Source organism: Plecotus auritus (assembly GCF_963455305.1).
Source record: "Plecotus auritus genome assembly, chromosome: 7".
In the NCBI taxonomy this organism is placed as follows: Eukaryota; Metazoa; Chordata; class Mammalia; order Chiroptera; family Vespertilionidae; genus Plecotus; species Plecotus auritus.
This window is the reverse complement of record NC_137774.1, coordinates 14,849,586-14,872,430: the sequence shown is the minus strand read 5'-3', so window position 1 is coordinate 14,872,430 and position 22,845 is coordinate 14,849,586. Positions and strand designations below refer to the sequence as shown.

Below are 22,845 nucleotides of genomic sequence, written 5' to 3'. Positions count from 1 at the left end.
TCGGCAAACTGCGGCTCGTGAGCCACATGCGGCTCTTTGACCCCTTGAGTGTGGCTCTTCCACAAAATACCACGGCCTGGGCGAATCTATTTTGAAGAATTGGCGTTAGAAGAAGTTTAAGTTTAAAAAATTTGGCTCTCAAAAGAAATTTCAGTCGTTGTACTGTTGACATTTGGCTCTGTTGACTAATGAGTTTGCCGACCACTGCTCTAACCAACTGAGCTACCTGGCCAGGGCTCGTTTTACTTTTTTTAAAAAATATATTTTTATTGATTTCAGAGAGGAAGGGAGAAGGAATGAAAGAAACATCAATGATGAGAGAGAATCATTGATCGGCTGCCTCCTGCAGGCCCCACACTGGGGATGGAGCCTGCAACCCGGGCATGTGCTCTGACTGGGAATTGAACTGTGACCTCCTGGTTCACAGGTCAATGCTCAACCCCTGAGCCACGCCGGCTAAGCACTTTTTAAAAAAATATATTTTTTATTGATTTCAGAGAGGAAGGGAGAAGGAGAGAGAGATAGAAACATCAATGATGAGAAAGAATCATTGATTGGCTGTCTCCTGCACACCCTCCACTGGGGATCGAACCTGCAACCCAGGCATATACCTTTGACCGGAATCGAACCTGGGACTCTTCAGTCCACAGCCAGCGCTCTATCCACTTAGCCAAACCGGCTAGGGCTCATTTTACTTTTTAAAAGTCATCTTTGGCCGAAACGGGTTTGGCTCAGTGGATAGAGCGTCGGCCTGCGGACTGAGGGGTCCCGGGTTTGATTCCGGTCAAGGGCATGTACCTTGGTTGCGGGCACATCTCCAGTGGGAGGCGTGCAGGAGGCAGCTGATCGATGTTTCTCTCTCATCGATGTTTCTAGCTCTCTATCCCTCTCCCTTCCTCTCTGTGAAATATCAATAAAATATATTTAAAAAAAAAAAAGTCATCTTTGTCCATTTCATTTGCCAGCTCTTGCCACAGAACTGGTGCATTCTAAGATTTCATGAACAAGTGGTGAAGGAGTGAATGGAAATGCTTGTTGCACGCAGGACCTAGTAACCAGCCCAAATTAAAAGATTTGGCCTTGAGATTATTATAGTACAGTCATGTGCTGCACAATAATGTTTCAATGAAGAATGGGCCACACAGCCCGGCTGATATGGTTCAGTGGATTAAGCATCGTCCCATGGACCAAGAGGTCCTGGGTTCAGTTTCCGGTTAGGGCACATGGCTGCGTTGTGGGTTCGATCCCCAGTAGGGGGTATGCAAGAGGCAGCCCATCAATGATTCTCTCATTGATGTTTCTAACTCTTTCTCCCTCTCCCTTCCTTTATCTGAAATCAATAAAAATTTATTTTAAAAAAAGAAAAGAATGGACCACATATACAATGGTGGTCCCATAAGACTATAATGGAACTGAAAAAGCCTTATCCCCTAGTGACATTTTAGCACAACACATTGCTCATGTATTTGTGGTGATGTAGGTGTAAATACACCTGCACTGCCAGTTGTGTAAAAGTATAACACAAGTAATTGTGTGTAGTACATAATACTTGATAATAATAACTGACAATGTTACTGATTTGTGTATTTACTAAATTATGCTGTTTATCGTTATTTTAGAGTATACTCTTTCTACTTATAAAATAAGTCGTTTGCTGAAAACAGTATGTGGTATTATGCTGACAGCAGCCGTCTACATCTTGTGTTTACCACATTTCTTGATTCCATCATTTTCTCTTGTGCTTGATTTAATGTCGTGTTGTTTTGTGCAGTATTGTGCTATACAGGCTTGTAGCCTAGGAGCAATGGGCTATATATACAATAGAGCCGAGGTGTGTGGTAGGCTATACCATCTAGGTTTGTCTAATTGCACTCTGTGATGCTCGCGCTAGGAGAAGTCACCTAATGATGCATTTCTCAGAACATGTCCCTGCTGGTAAGGGGTGCATAACTGACTGTACCGTGGGGAAGACCACTGGTATCTTATCTATGAAATCATTTAGGAAAATAATAATAGCAAAAAGATTCTGAAGTTAAATGTATTTTGGAAAAGAAAGTTCAATATAAGGAAAAATAAACTTGCAACTAGATAAGATGAGAGTAGAAATCCTTGGTACTGCCGAAACCGGTTTGGCTCAGTGGATAGAGCGTCAGCCTGCGGACTGAAAGGTCCCAGGTTCGATTCCGGTCAAGGGCATGTACCTTGGTTGCGACACATCCCCAGTAGGAGGTGTGCAGGAGGCAGCTGATCGATGTTTCTCTCTCGTCGATGTTTCTAACTCTCTATCCCTCTCCCTTTCTCTCTGTAAAATATCAATAAAATATATTAAAAAAAAAAAAAAAGAAAGAAATCCTTGGTACTTTCCAAGGATCTGGCCCTTGGCTTTGTACACTCAGATTTTATATGGCAGTAAATTGGAAGTGGATTGACTTATATTGAACTACTTCACAAGGGCCACTTTATGAATAAACCAAAAGGCCAGTTTCTAAACTAAGGAAGAAAAATATCAGCTCTCTCCTAAACAAACCTGCTGGGGAGCCAGATTGTAAATAGGTAGCCGGCTGCTTCTCTACTATGTAATCCTCCCAGTGTTGCCTGTAGTTTCCAGTTTGTGACCCTTAGCATGTTGGTAATGTTTCATTTCTTGAATATTTTCCCAGAAGGTGGTACATCTTGTAGAGTCGGGGACCTTGTCTTTTCCTGGCTATATCCTAGTGCATGATGTCTGATGCACATTGGTGTTCAGTAAATGTGAGTGAAAGAGTTGGATGGTTAGTGCTGAAGGTGTCCTCAACTCATAGCCATAGCTTCCCATTTCTACTTCACCTGCCCCACAGATATGCTACTGGGCGGGTCGAGAGCTGCCTGTTACACATTAGAATGATCTATTCGGACAGGAGTCTGAAAGTCAGTAAAAGCATGAAGTGAGTGTCTACAGTGTCCTATGCTAGAAGCAAACAGTGTACTGAGTGGGTTCCTTTTGAAGACTCAGTTTTCAAAATGTACTAAACGCTGCATTCTTCCGGGTGTGAACATAAGTAAGCTCTGAATTGTAGAAACTAAATAGCTCCAACAGCCAAATTTGTGTGTTTGATGTCCAACATATATCAAATGACTGATTGGGCTGTGGGTTGGAATCGGAGCTGTATCTCCTCAGCACCCCCAAGCACTCCCTACACATTCCACAGAGGAGCGGTGTCTGTCCAGGGTGGGGGTGTTGTGTCAGAGCCTAACTTCCCGGCAGCGTTGTGTGGACTCGGTGATTCAGCCTAAAGGCCCTCGCAGGACTCTGTAAACCCTGAGGACCCGAGTTGGCAGCAGCCGTTAACTGGCCACATTGCTAAAAGCTAAGGCTGGCAGGGCCAAGATCCAGCCTGGCGCCTAGATGCCATCATCTGGCTCAGGAATGGGCCCAGTACATTGTTGTTGCTGTTGTCACAAAAGCAGCTTTGTTACAACTTCTTCTAAATTCATCGAGGTTGATGGGCCAGGGCCATGACAGCACTCTCTGCACCAACCAGGAGGCAGGCAGCCAAATTAGTCAAGATTAATGTTTGTCACTCAGTAACCAGAGGGAGATACGAAAGGATTTCCAAAAAACCAACCACCTTGGATCCCAGTGATTGTTCTGAAGTTTTGCCATGAATTGGCCCTTAGTTAGGGACCAAGGGAAGCTGGAGAGATGTTCTGCAGTTGCCAAGCACAGAGTGTTCTTCAGATGGGGGGCTCCTGGGGACAGGAGGAACTTGTTCTGGTTGATTTTTGAACTGAGCTCCTTCCCTCCCCCAGGAGGCAGAGGGTAAGGCTCATGGCTGTGCTCTTCTTCTAGGAGAAGTAGTAAACACCCATGGTCCTGTGGAGCCTGACAAAGACAACATCCGCCAGGAGCCCTACACCCTGCCCCAGGGCTTCACCTGGGATGCCTTGGACCTGGGGGACCGTGGTGTGGTGAGTAGTCCCTGGCAGGCCACAGGTGTGGATTGGGCACTTTCACGGAGAGCCCTGCAGTCATATGGAGACAGCTTCTACTCAAGCCTTCAAGGACTCTCTTAAGAGCTGAGCCAAACAGGTCTGAGCAGACCCCCCCCCCCCCCCCACATCTATTGCCTCTGGGGCCTGCCCAACACCACAGAAATAGCACTTGGCTTCTCTGGCAGGTTGAGAGTTTACCTCTATAGCTCTTGAAAGTGGCTATCCTTTTTTCAAGCTTTCATTTTTTTTTAAATTGGTTTTAGAGAGAGAGAGGAATGGGAGGAGAGAGATGGGGCGGGGAGGGGAGGAAAACCGAGGGAAACATCTGTCGGTTGCCTCCCGGATTCAGGGCACATGCCAAACCCAGATCCTAGGCATGTGCCCTGACTGGGAATCGAACCGGCGACCCTTCGGTGCATGGGATAGTGCCCACCCAACTGAGCCACTCTGGCCAGGGCCACATTTTGCTTGTTCGTCATTCATTCATTCATTCCCTTGTCTTAACGAGGAGGTGTTGGTTAGTTGGATGACATTCTTGGTTGTCTGTCACTTTATTACTTAAGTGTGCCACTCTACCCCTGTGGCTCAGTTTTCTATTACAACTGCGGTGCTCGTGTGCTCATTTCAAAAGAGTCCCTGCCATGCCTGGGATGGAAAGGATTTGTGAGATTAAATAGTTTTTGGTAGTTTGCCTTGTCCTTCTGAAAAGCTTGGAGCCCCAGGGTATCAGAGTTGGCCCCCATCTGGCAGAATACCTCTAAGACAGCACCTGTTTCTCTACAGCTGAAAGAATTATACACCCTTCTGAATGAGAATTACGTGGAAGATGATGACAACATGTTCCGATTTGATTATTCCCCGGAATTTCTTTTATGGTGAGTTTAAGGGCTTTCTTACAGTTCTGGGACAAGCCAGAGAGCAGAACCACCACAGAGCCTCAGATTTTTCATCTCCACTGAGCCAGCCTTTGAATGGCAAGTTAGTGTGTAACTCCTGAGTTCCTGCATCTGAAGGAGACTTGCTTCTAGTGGAGCTTAGCATCGAAACCTTATTTAAGATAGAATGACTGGATGAGGGAGACTTTGTGGAATTGTTACCCAGAAGAAAAGATCATCTACTTTATGGGGACTTTATGTAAGAAGGGGAAGAGCAATGAAAGCTATTGATATTTAAAAAATTAAAAAGGGATCATTTTCTGAGTACGCTCGGTTGTATGAAAATGGCCTTGTGTGGCTGAACCATCCATCATCCTGGGCCACATTTAACATCCAGGAAGGTAGAGGAATGAGGCTGAAGTGTAGAGGGGCTGGAATGTAGAGGGGATGGAGGAGGGAAAGGAAGACCGGCAAGCAGAAAGAGGGGAGTGATGGGGCCCGGAGGGCAGATGCAGACCAGTGCTTCAGGGGCTCCATGATGGGCTCCCAACCATGGGACCCACTGGACTCAGAGCCAAGGAGGCCAGTTCTCTGGCTTAAGCTGTCAGAGTGAGTGAATACAAAGAAGTTGGATCGGATATAAAAACTCAGTATGACAGCCTTGGGTTGGGTGGGTAAGTAGGCCAAGTGGGCTGAGCAGCAAGAAGGGACTATGACTCAATTCCATTGTGTCCAGGAGGGCTTGGCCCTAAAGGGAATTTAGGTGCTAACCCCCAGGGATGTGGTAGCAGAAGGTTAGAACCAAACTCAACTGTGGACCCCAAACAGCCCGCCCTGCCTGCTGGCGAGCAGCACCACAGCCCCTGTCTCTTCTAGGGCTCTCCGGCCGCCTGGCTGGCTCCCCCAGTGGCACTGTGGGGTTCGAGTGGTCTCAAGTCGAAAACTGGTTGGGTTCATCAGCGCCATCCCAGCAAACATCCACATCTATGACACGTAAGCACCAGCGCCATCCCCCAACTCCCACATCCCTACCATCCTGCTCGGTCTGGGAGGGAGAGGAAGAAAAACAGGTACACATACCTTCCACAAAAGAAAGAGGGAAGGTCCCGTGAAGGGAGGGAACTCAGGCCCTGGGACTAGAAATTCATAGTAAGAACTGTCTATTTTACTCTCAACTGTTGCTGATTCTCTTGTCGGGGACCTAGGCTGGACGAGGGCCTCCCTGAGGGCCAGTGCATGACCTGACCAGGAGCTCAGTGTTTGCACTTGAATTAGCACATGTTGATGAACTTGAGCAGGTTCAGCAATAGGCAGGAGCCAGGGGGCTCTCATTCAGATAGTCATGGAGCCTTCATTCTCCCTGGAAATGTCAGAACCGTCTGCCATCGTCTTCTAGACTTATGGGTTGTGGATTCTTGTTGGTGTCAAAACCCTTGCAATCCTAGAATACCCTTGACTTACTCTGTGAGCTTTTCTACCTGCTGAAGGTGGGGCTCCCCCAGCCTGCCACTGCAGATCCATCAGGGAGATGCTGGCAGTGCCTTCAAATAAAGCAGTTTGCTTGAGTCCCACTTAACCTCTGGAAGTAGAGTCTGGGTTGTGGTGAGAGCGGCTCCTTGCCTGGTGCAGCAGCGCCGTGGGAAAGAGTCCAAATACCGACTGCTGAGCCTGGTGGTGGCAGAGCACGTGCCTGTGCTGTAGGCCCGGTCCCTGCAGGGGTGGCTTAGGGATTGCCTTACCTGTTCAAAGCCTTGTCACATTTTTTCTCCCTTTAGAGAGAAGAAGATGGTGGAGATCAACTTCTTGTGTGTCCACAAGAAGCTGCGTTCCAAGAGGGTGGCTCCTGTCCTGATCCGGGAGATAACCCGGCGGGTTCACCTGGAGGGCATTTTCCAAGCTGTTTACACTGCTGGGGTGGTATTACCAAAGCCTGTCGGCACCTGCAGGTAACAGTTTTCCTGCAGGCCCTGGAAATACTGGCATGTCCGCTGTAGTTGAGCTGTGTCACCGGCGGTCCCAACTCTGCCTCAGCCCAGTGCTTGCCCGAGAACATCTTGCTTCTCTGGTGTCTGATAAGAGGGGTTGTGGGTACCCACAGGAGCAGGTAGGAAGCATGGAGGAGTGCAGTTAGGAAGGGCAGACTGGAAAGTACATCATGCCCTTTCCAAAGGGATTAGCCATTCTCAGCTCCTGTTCATTCCTGCCATTTGGAAATAAGAGGTCAATCTGCTGTGGTTTTGTTTTGGTTTTTAAGGACAAGCCCAGATCTGGATTTTTATGGTAAATGTCCGCAAGTTTTAAATGGTTGGCTCAGTTTTGTTTTGAATATTGTGTGGGCCAAAGAGAGCATGTCTGATCCCCGTGTGACCCAAAGAGAACCTCTGACTCAGAAAGTTGTTTGAAACAATCACAGTCTGTGCCTTGAGAACTTCAAAAGTGAAAGCACCAGGCAACTGCAGTAGAGGAGGGAGGAGGCGGCTAAACGTTTGTAGAGAACTGTAAGTCCTTTATGTCTTCTCCATTGACTTGATTCCAGGAGTGGGGCATGCTCTTCCCAGACAGCTACTGTAACAGGAGTTGCTTTTGAAATTGAGAAAGAAAAACGGGGAGAAAGAGAATCCAGGAAGAGCTCTGGCAGCTCCACGTTCACTGCAAGGTGGAGGGTGTTGGAGAGCAGGGCAAGGCCACTGGCTCAAGAGATGTGTGTCTCTTATGCCACCTGCTGGCCATCTGGGGATCTCCATGCCATTGTCTTTTTTTTTTTTTTTTTGGTACTTTGCCATTTTATTTTTTTAATTTACCTTTTTTATATATATATATATTTCTTTATTGATTTCAGAGAGGAAGGGAGAGGGATAGAAAGATAGAAACATCAATGATGAGAGAGAATCATTGATCGGCTGCCTCCTGCATGCCCCCCATTGGGGATCAAGCCCACAACCCGGGCATGTGCCCTTGGCCGGAATCGAACCTGGGACCCTTTAGTCCACAGGCTGACGTTCTATCCACTGAGCCAAACCAGCTAGGGCTTAAATTTATCTTTATTGTTAAAAATAGTCATTGTTCTCTTAATGGGACTTGCCAGAATCCACTGAGGACAGGACATTTGTGTCCCCACAGGTACTGGCATCGTTCCCTAAACCCACGGAAGCTGATTGAAGTGAAGTTCTCCCACTTGAGCAGAAACATGACCATGCAGCGAACCATGAAGCTCTACCGACTGCCAGAGGCCAGTGGTGCTCCAGGGCGCTGGGCAGGGGGCAAGAGAGAGCCGAGGAGCCTGGTCCTCAGCAGGAGAGGAGCAAGGCTTTGGGTTGGGGGAGGGGTCAGAAAACGGACTCAACCCATAGTTTCCAGATTCCTGACTTTCCATTTCCGTTGTTTTCCATCGCCTATAGCAAGGGCTTTATTTTGACTTCCTCAGTTCCCCTGCACCTGGGCTAGCTTCTCTGTTGATGGGCTCAGAGAACACCTCTTTTCTGCAATTTTAGCCTAAATGTGCCTAAATAGAAAGACGAGTCCACTCACTGAACTGCACTGCCTCCCAGAGCCCAGTGTAACTAAGCCATAGGGTGTCTGCTGCCCCCTCTGCCAAGTCAGAGGACGGATGACCTGTGCTTTGAGGGAAGCCCAGATTTCTAACTCCAATGCCTCCATCCAGACTTTGCCGTCAAAGGATGGGCAACCCGGAGGGAGCTGGTTTTCTGTTCTGGACCTCAATTTGCCTAGTTTCCCAGCAAAACAAGTGTTCCATGCTCTCCAGGTGCATCTGGCTTCAAGGTCCTAATGGATCTTCAGATCGCTCCTGTCCCTCAGGCCTCTTCAGGCAGCGTCACAGTTATTGGGTGTTGGTTTCTGAGAGGGCTGCCTGTCTGGACTGGGTTAAGCCACTCAGCTGGATTAGTCACTCTGGGATCAAGCTAACCCATCACTGGATTGGGGTCATTCGTGTCCCATTTTGAGGGACTGCTGCAGTGGTTAGACACTGTCCAAAAGAAGCAGATTCGGGGGGCCGTGTTTCGGTTATTATGACAGAGTTGTCCTGATTTCTAGGTCATCAGAGAGCATTCTTAAGGTATGTAGCAACCAAAGAATGCCTCTGGGTCTCCCCGCCTTGGCTGAGGAACCTCGGCATGACTGCTTTAGTGTCATTGTGGGAGCTGCCTTGTAGAAACAAGTCAGTCACTGTTCCCTAGCAGCAAGGAATTTTAGCAGCGACAAGTCCTAAAACTGCTATTTTAAAAGCAGTGCCTACACTGGGAAGCAATTACATCAGGCAGTGCCTGAGGTATATACATTATAACTCCACCCTGTTTTCAGATCTGGCTGACCCCACCTTTACAAATTGAGTCTTGGGGAATATTCTCTCAGCCCCAGTATTAACTTCAGAGCATCACAGGGCCTCATTCCACTGAAGCCTTTTTTTCTGTTTGAGGGTAAATTCCGGAATTTAGTGCTTTTCTTCTGAATTTAACTTGCATGAGTGTTCTGTTGGGGGACTACTAGTACGGTGGCATCGAAGTGGATAAAACAAGCACCCAGTACAGATCTGGGCCTGGGGTTCCACAGTGCCTACAGCTGAGAGCCCGTCTGTGAGGGGCTCTAAGTCTATAGGAGGGAGACAAGTATAGGACGAGATTCAGTTCAGTGGGAGGAGGTGGTGAGGGCTCAGAGGAGAGGAACCAAGAAAGTCTTCGTAGAAGCCCGGGGGAAGCACTGGGCTGGGCCTACCCCACCACACCCGTCGGGTGGTCAGGGTTTCCTTCCACCTTGGCACCGCTCACATTTTGTGCTGGGTAATTCTTTGTCATGGGGCTGTCCTGGGCAGCATGTAGGATGCTTTAGCAGCATCCCTGGCTTCTGCCCATCAGATGCTAGTAGTACCTCTCCTGCTAGTTGTAACAACCAAAAATGTCTTCAGTGTTGTCACATGTCCTGGCGGGGAGCCAGGGAGGCAGAACTGCTCTGTTGAGAACCACTGAACTAGGACAGAAGGTCAGAACAGCCAGTCGATTCAGGGATAGAAGATCTGTGCTCTCTGTGTTGAGGAGTTGGAACAAGAGAGGGGTCTGGTGGGTTGTGGTTCTTAGGAAGATGGGCCTGGGGCATGTGGATAAGAGGTTGAAGCCACAGCCTTAACTGGAGGGAAAGGGCCAAGAGACGCTGGAGAAGCAAGACTTGTACCTGAGTGGATATGGACAGTGGGAGAGGGCGTTGCCACGGGTGACTGAGGGTTCTGTGTTGAGAGGCTGGGTGGATAGATCCAAAGTCGGGTAACGAGGGAGACTTGACATTTTGGGTGCCTATAGGACCTGAGAGGAGTCAGGATGCTCACAGTCAGCACATCTGATGCTGTTTTGTCTATCTTCCTTCCAGTCTCCCAAAACAGCTGGACTGCGACCAATGGAAAAAAAGGACATTCCCGTAGTTCACCAGCTCCTCACCAGGTACCTGAAGCAGTTTCACCTCACGCCAGTCATGAGCCAGGAGGAGGTGGAACACTGGTTCTACCCCCAGGAGAATATCATTGACACTTTTGTGGTGGAGGTGAGTGGGGAGGGGTGTTCCGGGCCTCTGACCGTTCACAGAGAGGCATCGTCCTCAAGTGGCTAGGTTTCCTGGCCTCAGTGACTGAAGAACCAATTGATGGGCATGTTGGCACCCTAGACTTCCTTGGCCATCCATGCTTGCTCCTCCCTAAAGACAGGAAGTTGTAGTGTGCATTTGCTAAAATGATCCCTCTGGCCTTGCTGTGAGCTCTTCTCCCTCCCACCACCCCTAATCCCCATTGGTGACAAAGAGAACTGAGCCCCTCTTAGGTAAGCCTGCAATCCTTGCCTGTCGTGGCTTGAGGTAGTGCTGGTCAGGCATTGGGGTCACACTTCGGGGGAATGTGAGCCACAAGAAGTCTCTGGGGAAGTGCAGGCCAGGAAAGAGCCGACAGATTCAGCCCACATTCTAGCCTGGATTTTCCTTCTGGCTCTGTCCTCAGGTGCCCCGGCCAGTGTCTTTTCTCCTCCCTGCATATTCTGTTTCAGTTTCCACCCAGTTGTTTAGGGGGGCAGAGCTGCCTGTGGGTGATGTGAGAGCAAGAGAAAACCATTTGTTCCCAGACTGCAGGATTCCCATGCATGTGTGACATTGCCTCCTCTTGCTGTCTTCCCTTCAGAATGCAAATGGTGAGGTGACGGATTTCCTGAGCTTTTATACGCTTCCCTCCACCATCATGAACCATCCAACCCACAAGAGTCTAAAGGCTGCTTATTCTTTCTACAATGTTCACACCCAGACCCCTCTTCTAGACCTCATGAGTGACGCCCTTGTTCTCGCCAAAATGGTGAGGAGCAGACTGGAGGGAGGGTCAGCTCTGTGGGGCAGTGGCAGTGGAATGGTGGTGAGCACAGCTCAGGATGTAGCTGCCCACGGGCCAGGAGCTTTGAGCCTACCTTGTCCTCTTGCTCTGCTTAGGGAAGAGCCCAGCAGTGGTCAACCAGCAGCTAGAAACTAGGAGGGAGCAAGGAGCATCCACATGAAGTGAAGGCATTGAACGCCTCCTGATTTATTTCAGTGAGTTTCGTTCTCACGGGAGGCGCTGCCAAGGAGCCTGAATAGCCAGGCCTGCTCGGGGAGGAGAGGGGTCCTTACGACTTCCCCAGCGCGGGGATGGGGAGAGTGGTCTCTTGTGGTGAGTCATTGGAGCGCTTACTGTAGAGCATGGGGGAGGGGCCCAGAAGTCTTATACCCACGAAGTCGGAAGTCGTCTTCAGTCAGTCCTTCATTATGGGTCTGCCTGCAGGGAGCCCCGCCCACTGTGGGGCAGCTAGACCAGTGGTTGTAACCTTTAAGACCTCACGGACCTCTAGAGGTCCACGGACCACTGGTTGGCGACCACTGAGCTAGACGATGGACAGTCCAGTCCCCGCCCTGGGAGAGCTTCTGGTCAAGGGGGTGAGGTGTAGGAAGTGTCTTCATCACAGTCTCCAAGCAGCACATCAGGTGTTCTGAAACCACAGGGTGTTCACTGAAGGCCCAAGAGTTGAGGGGTCCAGGGAATGAGGGAGCAGTGCAAGTGCTGACAGGAGCTAGCTTCTCCGAGGAAGGGGTTCCGGGCTTGATCTCCAGAGAGGACTGTGGGAGTTACTTGAGTATTTCAGGGCAGTGCTCCCGGAACAATGGGAGCAGTGGCTTGGACACCGAGTACACAGTGTGCTTGGAGGCTCTCTGGGGAGAGGCAGGTAGGATGGCCTCAGTGTCCTGAGAGCCGTCACTGGCGAGCGGGCACTCTCTGGAGTTGGAATTCAACACGGAAGCAGCCAGAGCTTTGAAGGAAGATTGCTCTGTGGCCACCTTGGGATGGTACTGACAGGATAGAAAAGGGTAGGAAGGTGAGGCAGCTTTTACCTCTCCTCACCTATTCTCTTGCTCCTTGCCGCTGTGCAGAAAGGGTTTGACGTGTTCAATGCACTGGATCTCATGGAGAACAAAACCTTCTTGGAGAAGCTAAAGTTTGGCATAGGGGACGGCAACCTGCAGTATTACCTTTACAATTGGAAGTGCCCCAGCATGGGGGCAGAGAAGGTATGTAAGCTCCTGGGCCTGCCCAGGCCAGGGAGTTGGTGGAGCAAAGGCAGGGCATGGGTCTGGGATCCAGCATCGGTCTGGGCCCCTGTTAACTGGTGTTTGGCCCCCTGAAAAGCCCCCTCCCTCGAATGGCCAGACTAGTGTGAGGGTGGCAGAGGGTTGGGCTCCAGAGCCACAGAAGCAGGAAGGTTGTCTCCAGCTTCTCTTCCCACAGGTGAGTCACTTCAGCTGGCTGGGGGCAGGGCATTTGGGACTATCTCAGGGAACCCTGCAAGTGAACTGCCCACTGTTAGCCAGGAAGTCTAGAGTCTGAGGGTTGAGGATTTTTTCCTCTGCTGGGCTGCTGCCCTCATCCCAGCCCTTCTTCCACCCACCTCAGCCCTTCTTCCTCCACCAGCTCCAAAGGGCAGCCCAGGACCATGGTGTGGTCAGCAGTTAACAAAATAAGTGCTGGACAGAGGCCTGCTGACCAGTGCTCCAGATGCTGGCAGCTGCTCTCCTTAAAGGATGTGATCAATGTATAGGTTGAGCGGGAGCCTCGGCTCGCTGTGAGTCTGCTCCCACAGCCAAGCAGCACTGTGGGCTCAGCCATTTGGCACTTCAGGTCCGTGGGGAAGTGGGAGAGGCTTCAAACAACTGTCAACTCAACTCTGCCTCTCCGATTGGCTCTCCTAGGTTGGGCTGGTGTTACAGTAACCAGTTGCCAGTGAGATTCTGGATAAAGCCACTGAGAATTCAAACCAGGAAATGGATTCCCACCACTTGTTGGTCCAATTTTCACAAACGTGAGAATCCCTGGCACAGGGAACAGAAGTGAACCGGCTTAACCAAACCGCCACTGAACTTGACAATTGTTTTGCGATGGCGTAGGCTGCGTGATGTCACCTCTGGCCGTGTCTCTGGTCTCCCTGTTTTCCAGTTAATCACATCCTTATGCAGCCGTGATCAAGGGAATGTAACTGCTGAAAACTAGCTCGTGATTGGCATATTATGGAGTTAACGGGTGAATAATAAAAGTATATATTATATATATATATAAATATTTTAAATATCTTTCATGTTCCAAATGTACAAGGATGTTCGGCCTCTAATGAAAAGCTGAATCCAGATCATTCCTGAAAATTAGAATCCAGGACAGTGCCAGACATACACATTGCCACAGTGAATTGTTCTCGTCTGAAAGCAGGCATTGGCTTTTCTTGGGGGAGCAGGAGAAAGGATGTGGGCAAGTCTATCCAGTTCCCCTTCTGAATTGGCTGGAATGATTGGCTTCCAGAAGGCCGAGTAAGGTGGAGGGACTGTGCCAAGCTTTGGGGAGGGCCTAGATCTCACAGACTGCAGGTGGAGCCCTAGGTGGAGCCAGTCCTACTCAGAGGCTTTCCTGCAGGCCCGGGGCCTTTTCTGCATTCAGAAACAGTGGTGATGATCTGTGGAAGCAGATTTCATTCAGTGAGTCCCTTCTCCATCCGCTTGGCCTGCTCCCTGTTGGAAGTCATCCTGCCAATCTTTAGCCAGCTGTTGCCAATCTTATAGGCATGAGTCCCCCACGAGATTGTTTTTCCATTTCCAGGGATGACTGGCAGTTTGAAGGGGACCTTTGACCTCCTTGTAGCATTTGGGACTTTGTGGAGACCATGTCAGTGCAAGGCTGGTTAGCTTATCTTGGAGCGAAGAGCCAGCACCCTCACGCCCCCAGGGTGGCTGGGTGGGGACGGTGTGAGTTCCCAGGCCCCTGGCCTGTGCCTTCCAACCCATTGGCCATCTCTTGTGCTCCTTTCCAAGACAGCCTGCAAGGAATGGCAAGGGGTGGTGGTTAGACGCCAATCTGAACTTAAATGATTTCATGTTGCCATTGTCTAAGTGTGGTTTTCACTGATGTTGGGTGGATTTTGTGGTGGTGGTGACGATGGTTATTGATGCTGCCAGTTTCCCCACAGTAGTGGGACCTCCGATCACGTGGCTGTCGGTGTAGGCATTCCTATTTCTCACTTGTGCTCAGCCGACTGGCTTAGGGAGGATTTGGCTGTGGAATTGTCAGCAACCCACATCCAGGTTTGTATGTAACTTTTGCTCTAGGAGAAAGGAAGTGGGTGGATAACGTGGTGTGAGGGTTTCCTGGCTGCTTTCACCTCTCGGCTACTTGTAGGGGGAAGGAAGTCTTAGCCAGGAGGCCAGACTCAGTCTGGTCTTACCAACTGCAGCCGTGCTCTCTCTGCGGGCTAGCAGAGCTGTTTGAGGCTGTGGGTTCTGGTGAGGTTGGCCAGAGGGTCATTCTGCAGTCCCCGAAGCTGGAAGAAATTGTGTGCTTGGCATAGGGGCTGTGCCACCTGCTGCAGTGTTGCCTGCTCTTGGTAGACTGGATTGGGATTTCCTCAGGCCTCTAGGGGCCTCCCTTCTCCTGTTGTCCCTGCTCTGCAACCTGCAGGCACCAAGGGTCATGGCTGACCTTTGACTCCTTGACTCCAAGATACCCAGACCAAAGAAGCTGCTGTTCTTAGCAAGATGTTCGCTGCATTCCGCAGACAGGAGTCAGAGAGGTGGAGGCTTGCCTTACAGCTTCTGAGACGTCAGACACAACGCCCTGAGTCCCAGAGCCGCTCGCCCAGGGCAGGCTTCTAAGGATATCAAAGAAGACAGTGCCCAGCTCTTTCCTACCTGGGGCAGGACCTGAAACTTGGAAACACTCCCTGTCTGGGCCAAGTCCTAGCCTGACTGCCTCCGAAATTGGGGTGCACAGCAGCCCCTGGAGTTTGCCTGGGTTGACCCAGGTCATGGAATGGAAACTGTGAGGCCTGTGGCTCCTCTGGAAGAAACAGATCTCCTGGAAAGGCCCCAGTGTCTCCCTTCAAAACCACGTGGCCCCTCCTTGGACTCCACTGTCGTTCATGGTGCGGACCCTGCCCCACCCTCAGCACCACCACCAGGTCTTCGGGAATTGGCTCAGTGGCTGCTGCTGGTCTCCTTTTTGTCCAAACGGTCCCTGGGTTCTTCACCAACCCCTTCCAGGACTTCAGGTCAGAGAACCACTGTTTGGGATTCAGGGCCTCCTCACCAGGCGCTTTGCAGGATGGTGCAGCCATGGCTGGCTAGAACCAAACAAGGGAAGGACCTGGGACCTGCCTCCGGCAGCTGCTATTGGAGAGCCTCCGGGTGTGGCCCTCGTCCTCTGTGCCGCCTCTTCTCCTTGCTGACACTGGGCTTTCGGACACGCGTGTCTCTTATGTTTATCTCCTGCCTTTGGATTGACTCTGCATTTGATCCCTGGCAAATCCCCGTGGCCTCCCTGTCTGTGTCGGGAGAGAGCTGGTTAGAAAAAGAAGCCTCAGTTCTGGATTGAGGTCTGTATAGGGCTTGTTACCCCACACATGCCTGCATTCAAAGACACTAATGTCTGGTTTGAAGGCCGGCCCACACCGAGCCTCTTCAACACGTAGGTTTATGGAAAATGCCAGGACTTCTCTGCACCTCCCTTCTAACTGCCAACACCCCCTTACTTGCTTGTTCACTGAAACCCGAGGGTGGGTGTCCCAGTTGTCTTTAACTCGTTGCTCCAAGGTGACCAGCATTTAACCAACCCAAGGGGTGTCCCAAAGGCCTGGATAGCTTCAGGAAGCTGCAGTCTAGGAGCAGGCGAAGGGCGGTCAGACCAGAGGAGGGGCAGGTTTGTACCTGGTCAGTGCCCACCTGCCCCAGACAGAGGCGGCCCCAGGCTTCGGTTTTGCCCTACTGCGAAGTGAAAGCGGGCCTGCAAACACTGCCCCTGGGGAGGCTTTGTGGGACAGTTCCATTTAATTAAGAAATACGGATGACTGCAGGCGCGGCATCTTGGACAGGGAGGGGGAAGCTTCACCTTTTTGTCTTGGCTTTTCTCTGGGCTTGGGAGAGGCCCCCATTTCCAGGGTGGGGTAAACACCAAATGCATTGTTGCGCTTGATACATCTCACTTGTTTCTAATAAAGGAAGCAGCTGAATAAAACCTTCCGCCCTCCTGGTTTTGCTGTGGATAGCAAGTGGCCGTGGAACTGACGGCAGCCCCAGCTTGGGCTAGAGTGCCCCCTCTCCCCCCGAGTGGCAGTCCCCCCTCCCCCCGAGTGGCAGTGCCCCGCAGAAAAGGCTGTCGTGATCACAGCTCTGGGCAACTTTTGAAGACTCATGGCAAGGCTGCCCCCTTTCAGGGCAAACTTGGCGCCTTCCCCCAGTCCTCTCAGGCGCCAGTGAGGAGCCAGGACTGACCCAGCTTCACTCCATGTAAGAGGAGCAGCTGGGCTCTGTGCCAGCCAGCACCAGGCATCTTGGCCGAGGAGCCAGTGCCAGGCTCCCATAGCTGGGAGCAGTGGGCCCCTTCGGTCTGGGTCAGCAGTGGCTCCTCTGATGGAGGGCGCAGGCACTGCCCTGCCCACTCAGCCCGATGCCACATCGTTCCTTCTGGGCCAGGGGTCTGAGCCACCAGGGGTGCTTTTACCACTACAGGTCACCAGGCCCACTGCCCACCTACTGAGCCAGCTTCTGAGGGGCCTTCCCATCCCTGTTCTCTTCCTGTGGAGCTTTCCATGCATTCCCCAACCCATGCTCCTTTCGGGCCCCCCGTGGCTGGTGCCTCCGCCCTTCCCAGGAAACCTGGGCTCTGAGCTGCCTCCAGGGACTGCTCTCAAGCTCTGCCCTTGCTCGGTGTCACTGCTGTTGCCTGAGTCCACATTTAACCCTAGAAGGCCACCTTTCTGACAGGTTTGCTGTGGTCTCTGTCACCTGTTGCCTCTGCACTCTTGCCTCGCATCTCTAGCCTGGAGCAGCCGCTTGCCTCCAGGCCTTCATCTAAGTCTGGTTGCTGGTGGAAGGTGAGCCCCAAGCCTGGGATTTGTCTACTGAGTAGACAGAGGCCTTGAACCCCGCTGAGCCTGGAAAGTGGGGCGTCTGTCTGGGGTCCCTCAGAGTCCAGTGCCCACCCCCTTTAGGGCCATAACAGTTCTGTTCTGGCAGAAGCTTATCCAGCTGCCTCCCCATTCCAGGCCCCTCCGAGGTCGGTGGGGCAGCTTGTGATTGGTGTCCTCGAGGTCTTTGCCTGCAGCACCCTGACAGACAGACAAATCCAAGCCCTGCTGGGGGAGAGCCCACGGACCCTGCCCCCTCCCTCCTCACGGGCCCCTCAGCCTCACGTGCTGGCGGTGGCAGTGATAAAGGCAGCTTGCTGCTTTATTTTTAAAACAGTCTTGTTCTATGGCCCTCTCAGGGCTCTTCTCTGAAACGAGCTAAAAACCTACTTCTCGGTCCCCAGGGCTCCCGACCTCGCTCTCCCTTCTTTACCAAGGGAAGGGAGCTCAGGATCAAAAGCTGGAGAAGAGCCCAGGAAACCCTGAGGAGGGAGTCTTAGTGGGTGGCCAGTGCCTGGGTGGGGTGCGGCTGTGGCTGGACTCCTTTCAGGGGCAGAGGGGCTGAGGGTCGTATGTCCTGCTCCCCAGGTCTCCTGGCAGTAGCAGACCTGGCTCTTGATAAACACAATGAAAGGTGGCCCGGCTCCTCGAGTCCTTGGCCATCTCAGGTGCAGGGAAAAGATAACCCCCCTGTTCCTTAGGAGGCACTGAGGCAGCCCTCAGCGCCAGGCTGGACGGCGGAACACCACTGCCCTCCACTCCAGAGGAGGCCTCACCACTGCATGCAGCTGAATCCGCAGGGGGTCAGTCCGGCCCTCGGGAGTGCTGGACTCGGATATGGACAAAGATTGTGGCTGGTGACAGTGAGGCCCCATCCTTGGAAAGCAGGTGGATGTGGCGGTACCCTGTGGGGAGGGTAGCCAGGCATCAGATTTGCTGCCCATCACCCTGCCCACATCCCATCTCCGGGGGCTGGGCCCCGCTTGGGCCTCACTCAGGAAGGCGCTGAGGAAAGTCACAGCGCAGGTGAGCGGCATCTGTGGGCCCGGACCTCTCTCCCTTCCCATCCCTGCCCACCTTGCTTCAGGCTGTTGAGAGGCAGTGTAAACTGGCCCACAAAGTCGTTGGGGGACGTGGTGTCATAATCTTCTACCACAAACCGGACCAGCACCAGCTCTGGAGCCCGCAACTGGAACTGCAGGGTCTGCCCCCAGTGGGGGTTGAAGCCTAGGGCACAAACAGGCATGGTGGTCAGAACCAGCTGGCCTCTGCCCTGCACCTCCCTGCACTTTGCTGTCTGCCCCCCCCCACCTCCACCAGCAGGCCCACCCACCATTGTTAAGCACGTAGTTGGTCTCCTTTCGAGCACAGTCCATGGGCACCCCGTGGATCTCAACACGCACCAGGGGGTCCACAATGGAGCTCGGCTTCTCAGCATTCAGCTTGGGCAGCTGCTGTGCTGTCAGCACCTGTGGGGGATGAAGAGCTTCAGCCTGGCCCCGCCGGGGGCCCTGCCTGCCCTGCCCACCACGCAGTCCCCAGGCCTCCACTATCTGCCTCCGCTTCAGGCGGGTGCCCTCGGACTAGCCAGCTCTGAGCCCAGGATAGGGCATGGCCCAGGCTGCTAACCTGGATGGTGAGGGTAGTTCTGGGTGGTCCAGGGCTCTCGGGGTCAAAGTTTGTGTCAGGCTGCCGCAGGCAGGCAGGTTTCAGGACGTAGCCGCACTGCCCGTTGATGAGGAAGCGCCCAGTGTTGAGGTCCATCTCATAGCCTGGCGTCTGGAAGTTCAGGGCCACTGTGGACACAGCGGGGTCAGGACGGGCTCTTAGCGGCCCTCTCCTCACCGCTCAGTTTCAGGGGCCTCACTGCCCTCCCCCCACACAGCCCTGTAGGCACAAGACTAGCTCCTCTCTAAGGGCCCAGATCTGGGTAGTGCTGCTCTGTACCCACCATGACTTGGTGGGGAGGGGGTGGGGGTGTCATGGCAGCCAGGTGATCTAGACTCTATTGTCACCTCGTATCTCTTATTTTTTTATTTTATTGATTTCAGAGAGGAAGGGAGAGGGTAAGAGAGATAGAAACATCAATGATGAGAGAGAATCATTGATGGGCTGCCTCCTGCACACCCCACACTGGGGATCGAGCCCAAAACCCGGCACGTGCCCTGACCAGGAATCAAACCCTGAGTGACCTCCTGGTTCATAGGTCGACGCTCAACCACTGAGCCCCTCCAGCCAGGCAACCTGGTATCTCTTGAGGCTGGAATATGGGGCTGCGGGGGGCATATTAGAGAAGCCTCCACCTGCAGGGCCAGGCCTGGGCCAGAGCTGAGCCCCGAGGTTTCCACACCTACCCCACGCGGACCACACTCCCCTCCCTTGGCGGGCTCAGCATGGGATTGCCAGGGGTATGTGTGCATGTATGTGTCAAGGGGGAACATGGGGGTGGAGATTTCTAACTTCTACCTTCATAAAAAATGTGAGACTTTTGCCAAAACCGGTTTGGCTCAGTGGATAGAGCGTTGGCCTGCGGACTGGGGGGTCCCGGGTTCGATTCCGGTCAAGGGCATGTACCTTGGTTGCGGGCACATCCCCAGTGGGAGGTGTGCAGGAGGCAGCTGGTCGATGTTTCTCTCTCATCGATGTTTCTAACTCTCTATCCCTCTCCCTTCCTCTCTGTGAAAAATCAATAAAAAAAAACAAAACAAAAAAAAACCACTTCTTAAAAAATGTGAGACTTTTACATCGTCAGGAACAAATGAGCCTGGCCAGCGTGGCTCAGCGGTTGAGTGTTGACCCAGGAGCCAAGAGGTCACTGGTTTGATTCCCGGTCAGGGCACATGCCTGGGTTGCTGGCTCTATCCCCAGTGTGGGGCGTGCAGGAGGCAGCTGATCAGATTCTCTCTTTTCATTGATGTTTCTATCTCTCTCTCTTTCCCTTCCTCTCTGAAACCAATAAAAATATATTTTTAAAAAAGAACAAACAAGCCTGATTTGTTTTTCCTCACCCTGCTCAGATGTTTTTAATAAATGTTATTATCAACAAAACACTGTTTTCCACCTTGTAAGCTGTGTGGCCCCATCACTGCTGGGGCCTACTATGACGCCCCAGAGGCCACCCCACGAAGCACCCGGCCCACTCCCAGCTCTGCAGCCACTCACCCAGCTGACAGCCTGAGTTCCACATCTCCTGGGGGCTGTAGTTGGCCGAGTTCATCCGAAGCCCCAGTGGGTAGACACGGGTCAGTTGCCGGGTATTGTGCCTGACAAAGCTGTTCCCTGGTGGGGAGTTGGGTGGTATTGTGACAAGCGCCTGGGGTATCCCTCACCTGGTATCAGGGGCTGTAACCCCAACTCCAGGGACAGGCTGGGAACAGAGGCTGAATTTCCATTCCCACTTCCCCGGCCCCAGCTCCTCTTCTCTCTGACACAGTGGGTGTGGGAACCTCATGAGGAGGTTGCTGAAGTCCAGGGAAGGGCAGGGACCACTCCCACAGCCCTGCACTGCATCCCAGCCCCAAATCCCTACATTCCTGACTCAGCACCTGGAACACCTGGCCCCAGGCTGACATCCTGTGTGTCATCACTCATCCCACACACCCCTCCAGCCACACTGGCTTCCTGGAACCCTTCCTGTATGTCATGCCTCCAGGCCTTGGTGCAACCTGCTCCTCCTGTCTGGACACCCCACCCTTGTCGCCTGGCTGCTTCCTCCTCACCCGTCCACCATGTGTCTTCTCAGGCCTCACCTGTTCAGCAATCTTTCCCTGACCTCACCCCCTTATGCCGGGCTCCTCCAGCCTCTATCATGGCCCAGCTGGTCACCCTGCATCATAATTACCCAGCTCCGTCCGGCCCCTCACTAGGCTGTGCGCCCAGTGAGGGCAGACCGCAGCCCCCTCTTCCCTGGGCCCTCTCCCCGCGTGCCGGGCCTGGTACTGGGCACTCATTCTCTGAGCCCCTCTCTGGGGTCTTCCTGAGCTTTATACCGCCCCCCAAAGCCCTCTCAATCTCCAGACCAACTTCAGGATGCGTCCCCAGGATCCTACAGGCCCCCACTGGCCTCCTGCCCCCAGATGCCAGCTGTCCTGGCTCCTACCTGCCTCTCGAATGAGTTTCTTGGCCTTGCGCTCGCTGAGGGAGCTGACCTGGTAGGGCTGGGGTGGGACGGGGGCAGGGCGCAAGGTCCGAAGGCGCGTGGCACAGCAGTACACAGCCAGGGCCGACAGTTCCGGGCAGATCTGCTTGGCCTAGGAGATGAGCCTCAGAGGGTTCCTCTAGCCACAGCCCCCAGCTCCTCCCTTCCCTCCCTCCCCTCCCTTTGCCACCTGCCCAGTCCACCCCACTCACCTGCCGCTTCTGCTCTGCGGCCTCCACCCTCTCTTCTTCCTCCTCCTCTTCTTCATCCTCCTCCCGGTCCGACAAGATTCGACCATCCTCATTCCGAGCAGCTGGCAGCTTCTTCCCCTTCACCAGGACCCGGCCCTTCAGCTGCTGTAGAGACCAATATGGAAGGGTTAAGCCCTCTCACCCCTGTGTCAGCCGGTTGGTCAGTCATTCAACCACCATTGTGTGAGAGGCTGGGGCGGGGGGTGAGGAGAAGGAAAAGACACACAAGATGAGTGGTTTCTGATAGAAAAACAAACAAAGAGGAAACAAGCCAAGAGGTCATCAACAGGGGATTGGCTAATGCGGTCCCTCCAAACATCAGAACCCTACACAGCAGCCGTAAAAATGAGGGAGGCAGCTCGGGATTGAAAGACAAGCCGCTCTCCAAAAAAGATCTCCCTTGGAAGAAGTAGTGTAGAACAGGAATCACAGGACCCTTGTGTAACATTTGAAAGAGAAGGTAGCTATGGGGAGGGTATATATGCACGGGGAAACGGCTGAAGGTGGTTACTTTGTGTGAAATAGGACAGGGGTGAGCCCCAGTGGGGAAAAACCCATTTTCCATTGTATACACTTGTGTACAGGTCAGTTTTTGTTTACCATATGTATGTTATTTTCATGCTAATAAAAGATCAAGTTACACACACACCAGGGTGAGTCAACATTTTTTGCATATTTGGGGTAGGGAGTAGGAGAAGAGTTTTCTCAAGGAGCCAGAAGAGAGCACATGTCCTGAGGGAGGCAGATAAAATGCTCTGGGATTTGGAAGGAAAGGAGGCAGGGGCACCCCTGGCCAGAATGCTGGGGAAGTTTCTAAGGCCACGGGAAGAGGCAGCTGAAGCTGCACTAGAATTATAAGCAGGTGGCGCTGGGCAAGCGGATGGCTGGGAAGGGAGCTCCAGGTGGAGGCGATGTCAACCAAGACCTTCAAGGTGGGAGCGGCTGAGCTCACAGGGACTCTGTGGGCAGGGAGGCAGAGCAGGGACGTCAGGGCCAGGTCACGGAAGGCTTTAAACGCCAGGAGAGAGGGTGGGGTGGGTCTAGTCCAGTGGTCAGCAAACTGCGGCTTGCGAGCCACATGCGGCTCTTTGGCCCCTTGAGTGTGGCTCTTCCACAAAATACCACGGCCTGGGCGAGTCTATTTTGAAGAAGTGGCGTTA

The 22,845-nt window shown here is 52.5% G+C and overlaps 2 protein-coding genes across 6 annotated transcripts in view; one reads left to right on the top strand and one right to left on the bottom strand.

Annotated features, from left to right (window-relative positions):
* Positions 1–13,460, top strand: part of NMT1 (N-myristoyltransferase 1) — a 47,133-nt gene extending 33,673 nt beyond the window's left edge. The window contains exons 4-12 of the mRNA XM_080682547.1: positions 3,830–3,948; positions 4,756–4,847; positions 5,724–5,840; positions 6,623–6,793; positions 7,968–8,076; positions 10,224–10,394; positions 11,017–11,184; positions 12,288–12,425; positions 13,104–13,460. Of these exons, the coding sequence (XP_080538673.1) occupies positions 3,830–3,948; positions 4,756–4,847; positions 5,724–5,840; positions 6,623–6,793; positions 7,968–8,076; positions 10,224–10,394; positions 11,017–11,184; positions 12,288–12,425; positions 13,104–13,124 (1,106 nt within the window). The 3' untranslated portion in view covers positions 13,125–13,460. The remainder of the gene's footprint in view (positions 1–3,829; positions 3,949–4,755; positions 4,848–5,723; positions 5,841–6,622; positions 6,794–7,967; positions 8,077–10,223; positions 10,395–11,016; positions 11,185–12,287; positions 12,426–13,103) is intronic.
* A 154-nt stretch (positions 13,461–13,614) lies between these two features.
* Positions 13,615–22,845, bottom strand: part of PLCD3 (phospholipase C delta 3) — a 65,969-nt gene continuing 56,738 nt past the window's right edge. For 4 of the 5 annotated variants that reach the window (XM_080682544.1, XM_080682543.1, XM_080682540.1 and 1 more), the window contains 7 exons: positions 21,647–21,790; positions 21,396–21,546; positions 20,459–20,575; positions 18,926–19,092; positions 18,630–18,765; positions 18,374–18,523; positions 13,615–18,201 (listed from right to left, as the gene is read on the bottom strand). In XM_080682544.1, coding sequence (XP_080538670.1) covers positions 18,101–18,201; positions 18,374–18,523; positions 18,630–18,765; positions 18,926–19,092; positions 20,459–20,575; positions 21,396–21,546; positions 21,647–21,790 — 966 coding nt within the window. In that variant the 3' untranslated portion in view covers positions 13,615–18,100. The remainder of the gene's footprint in view (positions 18,202–18,373; positions 18,524–18,629; positions 18,766–18,925; positions 19,093–20,458; positions 20,576–21,395; positions 21,547–21,646; positions 21,791–22,845) is intronic. The other variant, XM_080682541.1, reaches the window with a different exon arrangement.